Source organism: Macaca thibetana, chromosome 2 (genome assembly GCF_024542745.1).
Source record: "Macaca thibetana thibetana isolate TM-01 chromosome 2, ASM2454274v1, whole genome shotgun sequence".
In the NCBI taxonomy this organism is placed as follows: Eukaryota; Metazoa; Chordata; class Mammalia; order Primates; family Cercopithecidae; genus Macaca; species Macaca thibetana.
Genome location: NC_065579.1, coordinates 138,680,998 through 138,700,688, shown reverse-complemented (window position 1 = coordinate 138,700,688; position 19,691 = coordinate 138,680,998). Strand labels below are relative to the sequence as shown.

At 47.2% G+C, this 19,691-nt stretch overlaps 1 protein-coding gene across 5 annotated transcripts in view; it reads left to right on the top strand.

Annotated features, from left to right (window-relative positions):
- The window catches only part of SRGAP3 (SLIT-ROBO Rho GTPase activating protein 3), a 321,293-nt gene that overhangs the window by 175,895 nt on the left and 125,707 nt on the right, over positions 1-19,691 (top strand). For all 5 annotated transcript variants that reach the window (XM_050778617.1, XM_050778616.1, XM_050778615.1 and 2 more), the window contains exon 2: positions 4,127-4,319. Coding sequence is in view for 4 of the 5 variants with exons in the window: in XM_050778616.1 (XP_050634573.1) it covers positions 4,127-4,319 (193 nt within the window). In the remaining variant the exon portion in view is untranslated. The remainder of the gene's footprint in view (positions 1-4,126; positions 4,320-19,691) is intronic.

The following is a 19,691-nucleotide window of genomic DNA, read 5'->3' as shown; positions in this document are numbered from 1 at the left end:
ATTCCACTCAATGAATAGCTCATATCCAAAAAAATCCATTCTATTCTTACTAGACATTTTGGGTCATTTCTAATATTTGGCTATAAAGATACTATAAGTATTCTTGTATATATATTTTTGGTGATCATAAGCACCGATTTCTTTTGTGTATGTATCCATGAGTGAAATTTCCTGGTCATAGGATAAATACCATAATACATTGGTTTCTACAATCATCCATCAAAGTTACCTGAACAAGTCAAATGTTTTACACTGCTCCTTTCTTTACCTTTCTGAACTCCTAATTCCCTTTCACTTGCTTCATAACGTTTAATCTTAACATATTTTATGCTTGAAAGTTTTAAGATTATCATCTTCTTTAAAACTCTACTTATGTAAGCTGAAATGGGCATTTTAAATTTTTTCCTTTGAACTCTAAGATTCTTCCTTTTATAATGATTATGTATCATTATGTATCATTACAGTATCACTGTAATGTAATACACAATTTATCAAAATAACATTATTATTTTACACATTTGATAAATCATTAAACAAAGCATAACTTTGTATGGGAAATGGTTCTCATAATGAGATGGGCGGGATGGTAAATGGCAGTGCTTATCAAACTTTAAGGTGCACAAGGGCCACCTGGGAGAGCTTGATAAAATGCAGATTTTTTATTTGGATAGTATGGGCTGGGGCCTGAGACTTTATTCCGAAATTTTTTTTTAGCTTTATTAAGGTATAATTGGAATGCCACCTAAATGCGCACATTTAATTTATTCATCTTGATGAGTTTAGATGATTCTGTATTTCTTCTCCCTCCCCTTCCCTTCCCTCCCCTCCCCTCCCCTCCCCTCCCCTCCCCTCCCCTTCTTTCCCCTCCCCTCTCCTCCTCTGTTCTTTTCTTTTCTTCTCTTTTCTTCTTACAGGAGTTCACTCTAAGCATCGTGGTATGGTCATGGCTCACTGAAGCTTTGAACTCCTGGGCCCAAGCAATCCTCCCACCTCAGCCTCCCAAGGAGTTGTGATTAGAGGCATGTGCTACCACACCCAGCTAATTTCTTTTTTAAATTTTTACTAGGCTGGGTGCGGTGGCTCACGTCTGTAATCCCAGCACTTTCTGAGGCTGAGGCGGGTGGATCACGAGGTCAAGAGATCAAGACCATCCTGGCCAACATAGTGAAACCTCGTCTCTACTAAAAATACAAAAAATTAGCTGGGCATGGTGATGTGCACCTGTCATCCCAGCTATTCGAGAGACTGAGGCAGGGGGATCGCTTGAACACAGGAGGCAGAGACTGCAGTGAGTGGAGATCGGGCCACTGCACTCCAGCCTGGCGACACAGCGAGACTCCATCTCAAAACACAAAACAAAACAGACAAAAAAAATTTTACTAGGCATGGGGTCTTGTTATATTGCCTAGGCTTCCGTATTTCTAACAAGCCCATTGATGATGCTGATGCTGCTGGTCCATGGATCACATTTTCATTTTTTTGAGACAGGGTCTTGCTTTGTTGTATAGGCTGCAGTGCAGTGGCACAATCATAGTGCACTGCAGCCTGGACCTCCTGGGCTCAAGCAATCCTTCTGCCTCAGCCTCCTGAGTGGCTGGGAACACAAGCCCATGCCACTACACCTGGTTAATTTAAAACAGTTTTTTTTTAAGTTTTTATAGAGACAAGGTCTCCCTCTGTTGCCCAGGCTGGTCTTGAGCTCCTGACCTCAAGTGATTCTACTGCCTCAGCCTCTCAAAGTGCTGCGATTACAGGCGTGAGTCTCATGGACCACACTTTAAGTAGCAAGGGTTTATGATCCCTTGATTAAAGGAAGATTTGCAAATACCAACTTTTTAAAAATACTTTATATTATTTGAAGAGAATATAACTTTGTACATTTATTTATTTATGTATAAATTTATGGAGTACAAGTGTAATTTTGTTACATGCATAGATTGTGTGGTGGTGAAGCCAGGGTTTTTCGGGTACCCATGACACAAATAATGTACGTTGCACCCATTAAGTAATTTCTCATTATCCACCTCCCTCCCACCCCCTCACCCTTCTGAGTCTCTGTTGTCTACCATTCCACACTGTACGTCCATGTGCACACATTATTTAGGTCCCGCTTATAACTGAGAACATGTGTAACATGAACATTTTCGTTTCTTTCTTTCTCTTTCTTTCTCTTTCTTTCTTCCTTCCTTCCTTCCTTCCTTCCTTCCTTCCTTCCTTCCTTCCTTCCTTCCTTCCTTCCTTCCTTCCTTCCTTCCTTCCTTCTTCCCTTCCTTCCTTCTTCCCTTCCCTTCCCTTCCCTTCCCTTCCCTTCCCTTCCCTTCCCTTCCCTTCCCTTCCCTTCCCTTCCCTTCCCCTCCCCTCCCCTCCCCTCCCCTCCCCTCCCCTTCCCTTCCCTTCCCTCTTTCTATTTTTTGAGACAGGGTCTCACTCTGTCACCCAGGCTGGAGTGCAGTGGCACGGTCTCGGCTCACTGCAACCTCCACCTTCTGGGTTCAAGTGATTCTCCTGCCTCAGCCTCCAGAGTAGCTGGGACTACAGGCGCCCGCCACCACGCCCAGCTGATTTTTTGTGTTTTTAGTAGAGACGGGGTTTCACTGTGTTAGCCAGGATGGTCTCCATCTCCTGACCTCGTGATCCACCCGCCTCAGCCTCCCAAAGTGCTGGGATTACAGGCATGAACCACCACGCCTGGCCAACATGAACATTTTAAATGGTGTGTTTTTCCTTTTGGCATCCAGATGTCTCGACATTTTGGGACACTGCATCATAGATTCTGGACGAGTGAGCAGTTGCTCTTTTTCCTGTAAAGAGAGAACAGGACCATTGTGAAGAGGGGAGGTAGGAAAGGAGAGGGGTTGTGCGTCTAGACTGAGGCACATTGTCAGGGAGTGGGAATGGATGTGGAGGATCTCAGGTTGATTCCCTTCTACCTCAGCTTGCATACCCTGTGGGGTGTCTTTGTGTACCCCAGAGTAGTTCTGCCCCAGTTTTGAGTCCAATTCTCTGAAGGATGCTGAAATGATGCTGGCCACCATTTCAGATGGGGCACACATTTAGGCAGGTGAGATCTGATATTCCAAGGAATGGCTTGAATGGTTTGGAGAGTCCACTGGGGTAAAGTCCTGAGAAATGAAATTTGGGACTGCGTGGTGGATGGTCTTGAATTCCATGCTGAGGAGTTGGATTAATACTCCGGCAGAGGGGCGCCGTGGGGTATTTTTGAGCAGGTTGCTGGTATGAGCAGAGTGCTTTGCAGGCTGATCTGTTGAGCAGCCCTTGGAATGGCCTGGAAAGAATCGATGCCTGGGGGCAGTGGCGGTGATAACCCCACAGGCTTGAAGATGAAAATGGCTGTGGTTACTGGCATTCAGCTGTGATTTTTAACTCCAGCTTCCAGCTTTTGAATTGTTGCCCTGGTTGCATAGACCTGGTTTGAGCAATCAGTATTTTCTGAAGTGTGGGATCTGAGAGGTTCATACATGGAATTCAAGGTGATATAAAGCAGGACACAGACATGGCCTTAACTAACACTGAAACCCAAGAGGGAAGAGCATGCCCTTCTCAGCCCTCTCTTAGTCTTGACTACACGTGGAGAAAGTCACACTGCCATTTTCCTTTGGTTGATAAAGAGCCAGCAGCTTAGGCTTAGAGCCTTTGGTAAACAATTGTCTCTAGATAGAATTTTACAATATTTTTGTTTTCATTGAATTATTTCCTATGTCCCAGGCTGTAAGGGGTCCTAGTGTTTCACTTTATTAGTATTGATAGAAATCTTTGCATTTTAAACAAGATCATCTCTGTAGGAAAGTTGAGTCAATTTACTAGATCATGTGGAAGAAATAAGAATGCTTGGGGCATGTGAATATGGCAAAAATCATGGTGGTGACATGCAATGATTCAAGTTTTGGAAACATTTGGTTAGACCAATGGCAAAAACGAGCAAGAGTGGAATCTTTGTGCCAATGCTCTGCCAAGCAAGGTCTGGGCTCTGGCTGGGCTCAGAGAGGCTCTGGGTGGTGATAGGAGGGAGTTGCCTGAATTGCAGGGCCCGGGCCAGCAAAAGAGCAGGTCCCAGTGCCCCCGTCCCCACCACCAGTCTCATGCTCCCACCCTTGTGTGCCCGCAGAGATCCGCACGCAGCTGGTGGAGCAGTTCAAATGTCTGGAGCAGCAATCAGAGTCGCGACTGCAGCTGCTTCAAGACCTCCAGGAGTTTTTCCGCAGGAAAGCTGAGATTGAGCTCGAGTACTCCCGCAGCCTGGAGAAGCTGGCCGAGCGCTTCTCCTCCAAAATCCGCAGCTCCCGGGAGCACCAGTTCAAGTAAGAAGTTGGGTGTGGGTGCACAGAGATGGGAGGCAGCACTGGAGTGGGCGGACAGTTGGTGGCAAAGCAGAAAGGAGGCCGACCTCGTTGGAGGCAGAGGGCGTGCCTTCAGGGCCCTGGGTCTGCAGGTTACTTATACCTCTAAGCCTCAGTCTTCCTCATGTGTAAAGGCAAGCTAGAAAGAGTTTCTCTGCAGAAGTTTCCTGAAGGGAATAAACGAGCAACCCAAGAAAAGTGTTTGTCACAGACAATAGGTGCTCGATCAATTGTTGTTGCTGTTATTATTATCCTACCAAGCACCGGCACTGAGCTAGCCTCCATTTGTGCCCTGATGAGACCCCTACCTCCCTTCAGGACATCCTGTCCCTATCCAGTTGTCCTTTATTTGGGTGTCAGCCAGCCTTCGTCTGAATTTCTTTAGCACAGTGAATTTCTTCTCCATGGAACTGATGCTCGAACATTCCTCTTCCTTGCTCCCCTGGAGGACCTCAGTGCCCTGGCTCTTTCCCTGCCTTATTTACTTATTTTCGATGCACAAACTGTCATGTGTCCTGATTTCTCATACCCCAAGCTCTGAGATCATGGAGGCCCCATCTGCTTGGGCACTGACTTGGCAGGCCCTGAATCTTCCAGCTACAAAACCTTCTGTGCTTAGAACTCCCTGGCTTCAGCTCATTAAATACAGGCAGGCAGGAAGCAGCAAGTCTCACTTGGACTGTGTCAACCATGAAAGGCTCCACTCAGCAGGCCCCCCGGCCAGCACTGTCTCTCCTTCAGCCATGCTTCCTGGACTCTCCCTTCTCCTTGGGTCATCTCTCCAGCCAGAGGTCCTCAACACCAGGAGATCAGCGACTTGCTTCATCTCACCTGACCTGATCCTTATCCCCCTTTCCCTGGGTCCTGTCCTGTTTCTCTCTCTCTCTTTCTCTGTGTGTGTGTGTGTGTGTGTGTATGTATACACACATATATACACACACACACACACACACACACACACATATATATATATTTTTTTTATTTGTTTTTTGGAGACAGAGTCTCACTCTGTCACCCAGGTTGGAGTGCAGTGGCATGATCTCAGCTCACTGCAATCTCTACTTCCTGGGTTCAAGAGATTCTCCTGCCTCAGCCTCCTGAGTAGCTGAGATTACACGTGCACCACCAAGCCCAACTAATCTTTGTATTTTTAGTAGAGATGGGGTTTCACCATGTTGGCCAGGCTGGTCTTGAACTCCTGACCTCAAGTGATCCACCTGCTTCAGCCTCCAGAGTGCTGGGATTACAGACGTGAGCCACCACCCCGGCCTCTTCATATATATATATATGTGTGTGTGTGTGTGTGTATATATATGTGTGTGTGTGTATATATATATAGTGACAAAGCACACATAATATAAAATTTACCATTTTCATCATTTTTAAATGAACAGTTCAGTGGCACTAAGCACATTCACATTGTTGTGCAACCATCACCACCATCCAACTCCAGTGCTTTTTACATCGTCCTCTACTGAAATTCTATCCGCTTTAAACACTAACTCCCCATTCCCTGCCACGCCTTCCACCTGCTGGCAACCACCATTCTACTTTGTGTCTTTGTGAATTCGACTGCTGTAGATATCTCATATTAGTGCAATTATACAATATTTGTCTCTTTGTGACTGGCTAATTTCACTTAGCATAATGTCTTCAAGGTTCATCCCTGTGGTAGCATGTGTCAGAATGTTCTTCCTTTTTAAGGCTGAATAATATGGTGCAGATAGACCACATTTTGTTTGTCCAGTCATCTGTTGGTGGACACTTGGGTTGCGTCCACCTTCCTGTCCACATTTTTTGCATTCCACACTGGCCAGGGAGCTCTCTTCCTTTAAACTCCCCTAAACACCTCCTTGAGTCCGTGCCACAGCATTTGAACACTCACTTATGTGCCTTCTTTTGGCATTTGGGGATAAGAAATTGGTATATTATACATTTGCAAATACCGTGCTTCTTTTTCTACCTGATCTTCTCTTTTTGTTTGTTTTTTTTGAGATGGAGTCTCGCTCTGCCACCCAGGCTGGAGTGCAGTGGTACGATCTCGGCTCACTGCAAGCTCCGCCTCCGGGGTTCAAGCGATTCTTCTGCCTCAGCTGGGACTACAGGTGCCTGTCACCACGCCGAGCTAATTTTTTGTATTTTTAGTAGAGACAAGGTGTCACCGTGTTAGCCAGGATAGTCTCCATCTCTTGACCTCGTGATCTGCCCACCTTGGCCTCCCAAAGTGCTGGGGTTAAAGGCGTGAGCCATCATGCTCGGCCACCCAATCTCTTCTATTCAAACTTTTGCTGCAGGAGGAAGCCTCTGTTAATAACATTTACCCAGGCACAGTCTAGACCCTTTCATACATATAATCTCATTTTTTAAAATATATTTTTTGGAGAAAATTTGTGTTTTTTCAAACAACAAAGGTAAAATGCTCATTGTATACAATTTAGAAAGTACAGAAAAGAGAAAAATATCACTCATAGTCCCACTGCTCACAACCACTGCTCACATTTTGGAATCATTTCTCCCTTGTCTTTTAAGAATAAAACAAAGATAATGTATTGAACTGAGCACTTACTTTGGTGCCAGGTGAGTATTACTGCCCCATCGTAAAGAGGAGGATGGTGAAGCTCTGAGAAAGCAGCTTGTCCAAACATGTCTATGAACCCACAATTGGAAAGACAGAATTGAACCTTCAACTCTTATTCTGCCTCCTTGGCCTGCGATAAGAAAGGGCCTAGGTGTAGCTTGAGAGTAGCCATGACATCTGGATCCTCCCTGGAACCACAGGCACAGCAGGCACAGACTCATAAACCCACAACTCTGGCTGAACGGCCACTGGAGCCACCGTATCTTGGGCTTTCCCCAGCTGCAGACAGGGCTGTGTGGTAGGGCTGGAGTGTCTCTTCTGTCCGCTTCTTCCCCTTGATTAGGAATCAGCTCTCTTCCCATTCTCAGTGTGCACATGGGAAGAGGAGAAAGGCAGGGATTGCGGATATGTGGGGGGGCACCCTATTCCCTTGTATCACCTATAATGAGCTCGGCCAGCCCCTCATGGGTTCATTAACTGAGGCCACCAGACGGAACGGGAGCCCCAGCTGGCAGCCGGGCCATGCAGGCTGCCTGACACACTATGAAAGTCTAATTAGGGTGCCGGGCCAGGCCAGTGCAGCTGGAGGGGGCCCTCTGCACGATGCTAATGTGATGGCAGAGCCATCTTCGCTTCTGGAAGTGGAGAGTCTCTAGGGGCAGGCTGGACTCACCCTTTGACCTCAGGGCACTGACTGGCCTCAGGCTGCCTATTCCTTGGAGCCCAGCACACAGGGCCTGTGCTGCTCTCTGTTCCCTTCATCTGGGCTGCTCCGAGAAGCCTTGTCTCGCCATGGTAAAGATTCTTGGTTTAATAATGTCCGTCTGCCTGCCAAGTAGCCCCTCAGTGCTTTGAGTGCAGAGCCCAGGACTTGTCATTTTATTCCCACTGCGGTGGGTCTGGTGCTTGGCAGAGCTGGGGGGTGTGTGCATGGGTGGCAGGGAGGAAGGTGGGAAGAAGACAGAAAGGAAGGAAGGGAGAGGATTGGTCTGGTCTATCCAGTCCACTTTGGCTGAGAGATTTGCCTCAGAGATGGAACTGATTTGCCTAAGATTTTACAGCAAATTAGGAGCAGAACTGGGATAGGAAATTAGGTCCTTTGGCTCCGAGTCTATTGCTCCTCCTTATGCTCCATGGGCCGTGTCTCCCTAAGGCCCCAGCCATTCCCTCTCTACCTGGGCAGTTGAAGAATGTGCTGCTGCCCAGGAACACACACTGTGCTGTGTTCAGGGCTAGACTCACCTGGGCTGAGTTCCATGTGGCACGTGATCCAAAGAAAGGCCCACATGATGGCTCTGAAGGAAAGTTTCCCTGGGACAGGTTAACATTTAGAGAAAAATATCATCATATTTCTTTTCTACAACACATATTCCAATTCTAACAAACCTCTTTCAAAGCACTCTGACATCCTTGCTCTCTTAAAAACCTGATAACAACCCAGGGAAGTAGAGAGGGAATCAATGGTTTTATGTCAAGCAAACTGAGCAACAGAAAAGCTGAGCCGCTTATTTTAACAAGGACGCAGAGCTTTCGAGCATGAAAACCCAGTGTTCTTGACTTCCAACTCAGGCTTCTCTCTCCAAGAAGCCATGTGGGACTTCATTTGTTTGAAATGTGTGCATTGAGGACCTCATATTTTCCTGGACTGTGCTCAGTGCTGAAGACACAAAGATAAATGAGGTGTGATTTCTGCTGCCAGATACTGAGAGACAGGAACACGGCTTGGGGAGGCCTGGTAGTTGGTATGGCTGGGGAGGCCCCAATCCCATGACTGTGCCCTTTGAGCCCTGCACCTGCGTGCCATCAGCCCGCAGCACTGAGATGTCACTTCTGCTGAAAAGCTTCCTTGATTCCCACCTGGTGCCTCCCTCTGTGTGCCCATCGTACTCTGATGTACTTATTTGCTTATTCCACCAATATTTATTGAGCACCCACCATGTGCCACACCCTGGGTTTACAGTGGTGAACAAGATAGACTTGGTTCCTGCTGTGGTGAAATTTACCATGAAGAATAAAACATTAGAAAGCAGCTAAAAGAAAGACCAGCTATAATCCAATGATTGCTATGATGGAAATAAATACACTATAGAGTATTCTGGTTCTCTCTCTTGTATAACTGCAATGCCCCCAAAATTAGTGTACCTTGTGATTTAATGGATCAAAGATTTGGACAGGGCTCAGCTGGGTGATTTTTCTGCTGTATGTGGCATTGATGGCTCAGTGATATTCAGCTAGCAGAGGACCTGGTCTGGATGGTCCCAGAGAGCTTTACTTGCATGCCTGGTTCCTCCATGGGGACGGCTAGTAGGCTGGGCCCTGCTGGGCTGCCTCCCTCTCCATGTAGTGTCAGGGCCTCCTGCTTCAGCCAGGCATCAGACTTCTGACATAGTAGCTCGGGGCTTCCAGAGAGCAGGATGGCAGCTGCAGTTCTCTTAACCACTAGGCCTGGAGCTGGCATAGCGTCACCCCCCACCCAGATGCTATTTGCCAAAGCTGTCTCAGCCCTAGCTCAGCTTCAGGAAAGGGGAAATAAAGCCCTCTTCTCATTAGAGGAGTGTCAAAGGGTTGGCAGCCCACACCAAGCTAGGATGATGATCAGGAAGGCATCTGGGGGAAGCGTGGTTTAAGCTGAGGCCTGAGAGATGAGAAGGAGCAGCGTGGGGCAGTGGAGGGGGACGGAGGCCAAGTGGCTGGAACTGGTGAGTGTGGGAGTGGGAAGAAGGGAATTGCATGATGTGATTTATATGTTTAAAAGACCACCAGGGTTGGAGGGTGGAGCCGAGGAGCCCATTCATGGGCGTGTGGGTGTAGCTCTCCAGGCAGGGGCAGTGATGGCCTGGGTGGGAACAGAGCAGATGATAGAAGTCAGCAGATGCCAGAAAACCTCTCAGAGAGGAATGGAGGAAAAGAGAGGAAACAAGGATGTCTCCTGTTTCTGCCTTGAGACGGGAAGGACTTGGGGAGGAGGGTGAGGCAAGAGCTACAGCCCTGTATTGTCATCGTCTGTTTACTTGTCTGTCCTCCTTTGGACAACCACTGGGCTGCAAGCTCCGAGATGGCAGAGAGGGTGACTCTTGACCCGAGGTCCCTAGCACCTCTCACAGGGCTGGCACCTGGTTGTTACTGAATGTCATTGACTAATGAACTAATGAATGAAAGTCAAGTGGTAATTAGATTTGTGTAGGGAGGACAGGGAAAGGGGGCATGTTTGTCTTCTGGCTGCCTTAGGAGCTCAGTGAGGCCATCTGGGTGAAGTGTCACTCACTCATGTGCCTGGCATGGGTCCTATATTGCTGAACGGAGAGTGTGGACTGTGCCATAGTCTCCCTGTTTGGGGAATGGGACCAGCAGCATTGGCATCTTGGCATCACATGGAGACCTGCTAGAAATGCAAGATCTGGGGTCTTTCCCGAGACCTGCTGGATCAGAATTTCTGGGGATGGGGCCTGGCAATCTGCATTTAACAGGCTCCCCGCCGGCCCCCCACAGGGGAGTCTGATGGCAATTCACTTTGAAGAGGCAGTCTGATGCTTTTCTGGGTAATAAATGGTTTTCAACTCATTTTTGGGCTGTGCTGGCCTTCCCTCCTCTTCACTAGCATCAAATTCATAATCCACTGCCCTTTCCAAGCTAGGCCTAACCTGAGCTTGGCTTTTCCTTCTGAAGGCCTGGAACTGAGCCCTTCCTGAGTGGGACTGTGGTGTAGCAGGCAGCACATATGGGGTCCCCAAACCCGCCTCTCAGGGTAGGTGGATGGTCTTGTCCAAATGAATTTGGTGGCTCCATGAACACAGATGTTTCCTGGGAATGAGACTTTTTCTTCCTCCAGGAAAATGTTCTCTAAAACACCAATACTTTGAGATGTTTGAATGGGAGAGAGAGAAAGAGAGAGAGAGGAAGAGGAGGAAGAGAAGGAGGATAAGAAAGACTGACTTTTGTAATAATTAAGCCTGTTGACTTCTTTCTGAAAGCTGTTTGACCACAGAATTCCCTCTCCCTATTTATTTATTTATTTATTTATTTATTTATTTATTTATTTACATATTTACTTATTTTTGAGACAGAGTCTTGCCATGTTGCCCAAGCTGGAATGTAGTGGCGCGATCACAGCTCACTGCAGCCTCAAACTTGTGGGCTCAAGTGATCCTCCTGCCTCAGCCTCCCAAGTAACTGGGACTACAGGTGCATGCCACCACATCTGAAATTTGGAAAAAAAAAAAATTAATTTTTTTTTTGTAGAGGCAGGGGTCTTGCTATGTTGTCCAGGCTGGACTTAAACTTCTGGACTCAAGCAATCCTCTTGCCTTAGCCGCCCAAAACACTGCGATTATAGGCAGAACCACCCACCGCACCTGTCTCTCCCCATAATATTTATCAATATTTCACAAATTAGCACTTCTTGAGACCTAATTTGAAAATCCCTGTTCTAGACAAACGCTGGGGTTACCCTCTGTAGTAGCGACACTCCATGCAAGTAATGCCTTGTATTTGGGGTGACAGAGTCCCCTTCTATTCTAGCTTTCTCAGTTTTTGATACCCCTCACCTTCCAGGGGCTGTACCTGATGAAAATGCTCCATGCAGAGGGTTAAGTGCTGGTTGCTGCTAGTTTAACTGCTGTGAAAAAAAAGCAGCAGGGAGTTCTATTTAAATATGATTTAAACATTTGGGAAAAGCTAGAATTCGGGAAGTGCTGGGTGGCACTTGGCTAGTTAGGGAATAATATTCTATGCAGATATCCTGTGCAAAGGAGGTTTGGAGCATCTTTCAGCTTCACAGAGCAGTTGGGAGAGAGGATTCCTGTGAACAACTAACTTCATTTCCAAGAAAACACTTCTTAGTGGGGATAAAGCATCACAGGATTTTTTTCACAGATGTAGCATTTCTCTAAAGAGATGCTATAATTTAGACTTAGCCTTCTAGGCTATTCCTAAACAGAGAATCACTTTTGTTGCATATAGATTGAGCATATGAATGTGAAAAGGATTCAGAATTAAGATATTTGCTTAGAATGAGGTGGAGATGGAGAAAGCCCTCCAGTAGCGCTTGTGTCTCCATTCACAGCTATTACTATTAATGCAACTGGTATCAAGCTAGTAATGGCTTTCCAGGGTCATACTTTCCAGACCTGCTGTTCTCTCAGCACCGTCTTTCCTGATTGTTTGGTGCCTGTGCTGTGCAGGTCGTTTAATCTTCCAAGCACCCTGCACATCCACATCACTGTGGACCAAGTGCTGTACTGGATGTCTGATAGGCATCATCTCATTGCACCTTCATGGGAAATGTGGTCTGCGAGGAAGGGGCTATCTTTATCTTTCCAGGTGAAGATGCTGAGTTTTCCAGAAATTAAGTAATTTGCCTAGAGGGACATAGCTAGCACAGGTAAGTGGCAGAGCTAGGATTCCAATCTTTGTTTACCTGACTCCAAAATGCAAAACTGCATTTAGCTGCTGACTTTGTTCCTTCACCTTTCTGGGCTGGCTTTGAGCTTCCTGAGAATCACCCATCCATGTTGATCACATCCTCCTTGGATGAGCATCAGGGGTTTGCTATTATCCTCCTGGTCAACTTCTACACAGAGGCCAGCTCAGGGCTTGCCTCCTTGGTGAAGCCCCTGCTGTTGGTTGATCCCAAGTCTACAATCAGCTGCTCCTCTCACCTCCCATGTGAGTTGTGTGGGGCTTGCATCAGATTATCAAGGAGTGATCCAGTTCCTCTATCTGGTTCACTCACTTCAGTCTGCCAGCTGCCTGAAGGCAAGGGACCATTTCTAGCCTCCCTCTCTCTGATATATAATTGATGCTTTATCAAAGTTTTTTCAGTGAATGGCCAAATTAACCAAGACACTACCAAATGCTTTCTTTAAATATATTTAACAAATAGACTTATTTTGTGTGGCTGCAGAAGGAGAGAAGTGATGTCCAAGGATAGCATTTTCAGAGAAGCAAACTTCAACTCAACATTAAGGACATTCCAGTAGCCACAGCCGTCCACCAGTGAAAGGGTTGCCTGGGGAGGTAGTGAGTCCCCAGTGCACAGAAGTATACACACAAAGGCCAGGTATTTTAAGGGCATCATTTCTGTAATATGGATGATCAAAATGAAAGGGGATTCTTGATAACACAGGAACCATAAATATTGAATTATCTTTTCAATTCTCTTTCAAGGTTTCTGGTAGACTGGAGGAGAAAGACTCAGTTTGGTACTAGTGTGTTATTAATGCCCCCCAATCTCCTTTTTAACAAATAGAGAACAGACCTCAAGATTGAATATACTGTTTGGTTTTCATTGAATTTACTTTTTTGGTTACCTTCTATTTATAACAAATGATCCTTTTTTTTAAAAGCTGAAACTAGGGAAGTTCTTTGTAAATAAATTTAAGTTAAAAAAAAAGACATCAACAGGGAGATATTAAGTGTGGTGGTATGCAGGAATGGCAAAAATCCTGAAGCCAGCATCAAATCACTCTAAGTTCCATTCCAGTTCCTCCTGCGAAGTGAGCATCTTTCATCTTTACCTTCTTTATCCTCCATCATCTTTTTTTTTTCAACCAGGGGAAGGGATTTTAAGATAGGAGGCTCAGCCTGAAGAGTGGATTTTGCGATGGCTGAAGCTCCTTTATCTCCTTCCAATTTTTCCATCTGGCTCTTTCCCAGGTCCCACACCAAATTCCCTGGAATCCTCAGAGACTCTGATGAGCAACTACCAAAGAATTAACTAGGATGTGATTTCTTTATGCATGCATATGCTTTGATATACATATATACAGTTCTATCTATAGATAGAATTTACATATATAAATTTCTATATACATTTAATTTTATACTAAAAATGAAAAATAGATATATAAAATTACATATCTTTATATATTTCACTTTAGTGAAAATTAGATTTTCACTAAAAGTAATATGTATGGGTTTAGTTTTGACGCTATTCTATTAGGCAAATAGGATAATAATAACCTTCGAAGATTATATAGGACCTTACACTTTGCAAATTCCTTACCCAGCCCTTAGCTGCTTAAATCCTCCCAAGAACCCTGGTGAGAGTTGAAGGAGTCAAGGAAGGTGTTGTCGTCCCCAACTGATAGGCAAGGGACCCGAAGGCAAGGCAGGGTGAGCCCTAACTTCAGACCCACAGCTGACAGGTGAAAGAACTGACCAGGTTTTGCATTTTGGAGTCAGGTAAACCCAGATTGGAATGCTAGCTCTGCCACTTACCTGTGATAGCCGTGTCCTTCTGGGAAAATGACTTAATTTCTCAAAAACTCAGTGTCTTCACCTAGAAAGATAAAAATAGCCCCTTCATTGCAGACCACATTTCCCATGAAGTTGCAATGAGATGATGCCTATCAGACATCCAGTACAGCACTTGGTTCACGGTGATGTGGATGTGTGGGGCTTAGAAGATTAAACGACCTGCACAGCACAGGCACCAAACAATCAGGAAGCCATGGATCAGGGTCTTTTCCTCTGCCTAGTGCTGCACATGCCACATGGTGCACCCATTCTGCAGGCAGATAAACCAAGGCAAAGGGGCTTGCAAGGAAAGAGATGAGGTTGACCAGGCGTTGCCTAGCGAGGCAGAAATTTTTGCTCTGGTACCAAGAATCCATCCGGAAAGTCAAAGGAGAGCTCAGAGATGCTGCTGGACACTAGACACCAACGTGTACCCTCATGCTGTAGTGTGAGGAATGGGATCCCAGAGGAAGCAGTGAGTCCGTGAATCATTCTGCCTTGCGATGGAGGGGTGTCACAGGGACATTTCACTGGGCCTTGAAGTTCACATAAGAGTCTGCAGAAGGAGAAAGTAGTAATGGAGGAGGAAAACCAATATTTTTAGAACACTTATCATAGGCTGTTTGCCCATGTACATCAGTCCTTAGATCTTCCCAACAACTTAGTGAGGTGCTAGTGGTAATAATGGTAATGACAATAAAAATTACTATTATATGCAGGGTTTGACACTAAGAAAATTGCATGTGTTGTGCCATTTAGTCCTCCAAGCACCACTATGAGGTAGTTGTCACTTCATTTCACAGATAGGAAAGAGAAGATTTAACTATAATAACTTTCCAAGTTCACTTTGTTGGTGAGGGACAGAATTGGCATTTGAACCCCAGCCTCTTGACTCGATAGCACCCCAACTGATAAGCAGAGCTTGCTTTGGCCAGGGGACTCAATGGATGGAATTGGTACCCTTCAGGATGACTCTGTCTCAGGGCTGCCAAATAGTGCCAGAGCCAGGCCCTGGACTGCGCTCTCTGGCTCCCAGCGTGGCAGCCTCACACTCCTCGGGGAACTCCTGGTGGATGGGAGATAATATTTATAAAGTAAATAAATAAATATTTACTTTAAATAAGTAAATATTTTATTTACTTATTTATTTACTTTAAATAAGTAAATATTTATAAAGTAATTTATAAAGAAAAGGGTTACTTAATGGACTCACAATTTTGCATGGCTGGGGAGGCCTCAGGAAACTTACAATCATGATGGAAGGCACCTCTTCACTGGGCAGCAGGGGAGAGAAAGAGTGCCCAGTGAAGAGGGAACCCCCTTATAAAACCATCAGATCTTGTGAGAACTCATTCACTATCACAAGAACAGCATGGGGGAAACCGCCCCCATGATTCAATTATCTCCACCTGGTCTCACCAATGACACATGGAGATTATAATACAATTCAAGATGAGATTTGGGTGGGGACACAGCCAAACCATATCAGGGTGGAATTGTGTCCCCTCAAAATTCCTATGCTGGCGTCCTAAACTCCAGTACCTCAAAATGTGACTTTATTTGGAAACAGGGTCTTTATAGAGGTATTCAGGTAAGAATGAGGTCATTGGGAAGGCCCCTAATCCAGCATGACTGGTGTGTATCTTTACAAAAAAAGGAACTTTGGGCACAGAGACCAACACACAGGGAGAATGCCTTGGAAAGGTGAAGGCAGAGATTGGGGTGCTGTGTCTACACCAAGGACACCAAAGATCTCCAGCAACCCACCAGGAGCCAGGAGAGAGGTCTGGGACAAATCCTCCCTCACAGCCCTTGCAAGGAACCAACCCTGCCGACACCTTGATCTCAGGCTTCCAGCCTCCAGGACTGTGAGACAACACATACCTGTTGTCTGAGCCACTCAATGTTTGGTCCTATGTGACAGCACCTAGAAATCTAGTACACAGCCCTGTCGTTCTAGACGCAGCAGTATGCACATCTTGTCGTTCAGGACCCTGGCTGTGCTACATGTTCAGTCTTGTCTGACCCTCATCCAGTCCCTCTCTGCCCTCTGGCCACACTCACTTTCTGTCAGTTCTAGATGATGCCCGTGCCCATGAGACCTTCACACTTATTTCTGGGAATGCTCTTCCTTATCGCTGTGCTGTGTTAAAACCTACCCATCCTTCTAGTCTGAGCTCAGGGGGCACTTTTCACCTACTCAACAAATATTTTCTGAGAGTGCCTGTGTGCTCAGGCTGGCCTGGGCACCAGAGAAGCACTGATGAGTAGGACGGACATAAGCTGGAGAGGGGACAAAGACCACAAGTAAGAAGGAAAAGAACATGACAAGCATCTGGTGTGGAGTGCTGTAATGACAATGACATAGGGTGACGTAGGGTGTGTGGGTGGCCAGGGAGGGCATCCAGGAGGAGAAATAGCTCAGCTCAGGTCTCACTGATGAGAAAGACCCCAGGGTCCCCTGCTGCTCCCTTCCCTCTGCCTTCCCCAGGGGAGGGCAGCCCCAGTTAAAGACTCTCCAGGCTCCATGCATTTCTCCTTCAGAGCCCTTCTTCCTGCTGCCATTTTCTGTTGATTTTTGTGATTATCTGATTGTTATCTGAGACCCCCCCCCACTAGACTGTAAGGTCCACGAAGTAGGAAGTGTGGCTCATTTTGCATACCATTGTATTGTGTGTTCATACACAATAGTGTGTGAACAGGCACACACTATTGACTGAATTAATGATCCATGCTACAAGCAAGTGCAATGAATCCCGAATCCTGCTTGGGGCAGCTTAGGTAGCAGGAGATTACATGCACCTTTCTGACCATAGAACTGATTGAGGTAGCATTTCTGGGAGGAAAGCCCAGTGTGAGGCCTGAGAAGGTCCTGGAAGGGGGCAGCAAGCCTGAGCAGCAGCTTGCCTTCCTCCCAGAGGGACCCTGGTCCCAGGGCAGCGGCTTTGGATTCATCTGGAACATGGGGCTCTGCAAGCTTGGAAATGGATTTTGTTTGCTAAGCGGAATTTTCCGGCCCTCAGCCGAGAAGCTGGAGAAACTGGCTCACTGCTAATTTCATTTTCCCAACTCACTAGCTTGGCAAGGCCTGGCTCCCCTAGCTGCAGTCTCCTGGAACCTCATATCCAGATCCCCTAGCCAAAGAAAGAAAGCTGTGACTCACCAGAAATGTTCATTGCTATTTTCTGGCCATAAAAAAAGAAAATATATACATACATATGCAAAAGTTCTAACGTGATGTCTGAGTTCAGCAGCTTCTGCCTGCTGGGTCGACACTTGCATGAAAGATCGGAGAAGCAGAAGGGTCGCTCTGAGTGCCTTGGCCGAGAGCACTGGCCCTCATTCGTTCTGACGTCTTCCAAAAATGAGGCTGCAGAAGACAAAAGTGGCTGCTGGCACAGAGAGCTGGATCTCAGGTCAAAGGGGTTCCGCTTTCAAAAGGGGCAAACAACCCCGGGAACAGAGAAGGCAGAGGCTTAAGTTTTCTTCAGCCTTGTGTCTGGCTCTGCCGTCCGCGGCCTTCGTGCTTCCTCCCTCCTGCAGTCCCAGTATGAGCCAGATGGGGACAGGATGGAGTGCATGAGACCCTGCAGGCCCCCTCCAGCCTCACTCTGCACCCTCTTCCTCCTCTGCCTTGCCTCACACTCCACCCAGCCTGTTCTTTACTTAGTTCCTTAAATGCCCCAAGCTCTGCGCCCAAGGCGCCTTTGCCCATTCTGTTCCCTCTGCCTGGAGCCTTCTCCCGCCAGCCTGCCTGCCCAGCCCCTTTCACTAGCATCCTCCAACTCTTCCTTTGGAGCCCAACTTAATGACCCCTTCCTTGGGGACACTTCAGTGACCCAAAAATCAGGCCAGCCCCCTTGTTACAGGCACTCGTGGCACAGGCTCCCGTCTGTTCCAGCACATTCTGCACTTCTAACTCTACCCACATTATTGGGCTAGTGGTGGGTGTCTGTCTTTTCACCAGACTCTCTGCTCCATGAAGGCAGGAACTGTGTCTGCTGGGCTCAAGATTGTGTCCCTGGGGTCTGATCTGTATGAAATATTCAACAAAAATGTATGGAATGCATGAACTGCTGAAGAATGACTGCAGAGCTCTCTTCTGGCATTTAAGCCCAGAGTGACTCCATGGTGTGAGTGGCCAGGCCACAGGGGATAGGTGGCCTGCCCAGAGTCCACAGCTAGCATGGCAGACACTGGTGAACACCCATGCCCATTTCCAGGTGGCTTTCTGTCCTCTACTGCTGTGCTGAGTCCCACCTGTGGGCCTTCTTTCTTCTTTCAGTCATGGTGAGACCCTGCCTGGTACCACTGTGGCCAAGGCCACAGATTCCAGCTTTCTACAGAGCGACTTTTGACCCTGGCCCTGGACAGTTCAGCCCAGTCTTTTAGACTACAAATGACCTGCCCCACAGGAGGGAACCAGGGCTAGGAGAAAGTGGGGGTGCAGAACCAGCAGTTCCCATGCTGGGATGGACCTAGAGAACGGGCCGCTGATCGGATGGCAGGCCTGGGACAGCATCTCAGAGAAGGCTGGGCTGCACATTGTCTCATCTTGCCCTCTTTCAGGGAAGCAGGAGGGGAGGCGCTGCCGCGGCTTGGCCCTGCCCCAGCCCTTCGGCCACAGCCTTGCCAGGCTTCCCGGGGATTGACCTCTTCTGCCATGTGGCCACAGCATTTGTAAAGCCTTCCTTGTTGTTCTGTGGTTTTAAATAGCATCCAACTCCTTGCTGCTGGCTTCCATGTTTGTCTCTCCAGCCCCAATAGCTCCATCTGGAGGCCCCACGGCCTTTTAAACTCGTCCTGTTCAACTTGAAGTCATCGTCCTCCCTCCCCGCCCCACCCTTGACCTGCTCCTCTTCATCTCCACAGAGGCTCCTTCTGCTCCTCCAGGTGCCCAAACCAGAAACTGGGGAGTCATCCTGGACATCTTTTGCTCTCTCCCAACTTCCAGCTCCAACTCCATCCCATCAATCTCCCTGTCCAGTCAATTTCCTACCTAAGCCTTTCTTGAATCCCTCAGTTTCTCTCCCGGCCCCCAGCTCTGCACAGCAGCCAGAGTGAGAGTTTGAAAGTGCAGTTTTACCCTTTCACTCCCCTCCTCTAAACACTTCAAGGGCTGCCTGCTGACCTCAGGACGGAGCTCGAACTCTAATGAGAGTTACAGACCCTTTGCCAAGTGGCCCCTGCCTCAGTCTCCATGTTCACCTGCTGTCCTCACTCTCCTACCCCAGAATACCATGCTTGGGCCCTCTCCCTACCTGCTTCTCCCTCTCCTGCTCCTCCCTGGGCCTTTGCTCATCGCAAATGGGCCTTTGAAGGCTCCTCCCTGTGAAACTCCAGTCCAATCTTTAGTTCTGTCTAGAAAGTGTTTCCTCCAGGAAGCCATGCATGCCCACCTCACCACCAGATCTGGGAAGGAGGCTCCCCTCTGTTCCGTAGCCTCCTTCCCATGACAGCATTGATGAGGCTGCCTCACCACTTTCTGTTCCTTGTGAATCTCCTTACTCAAGTGGAAG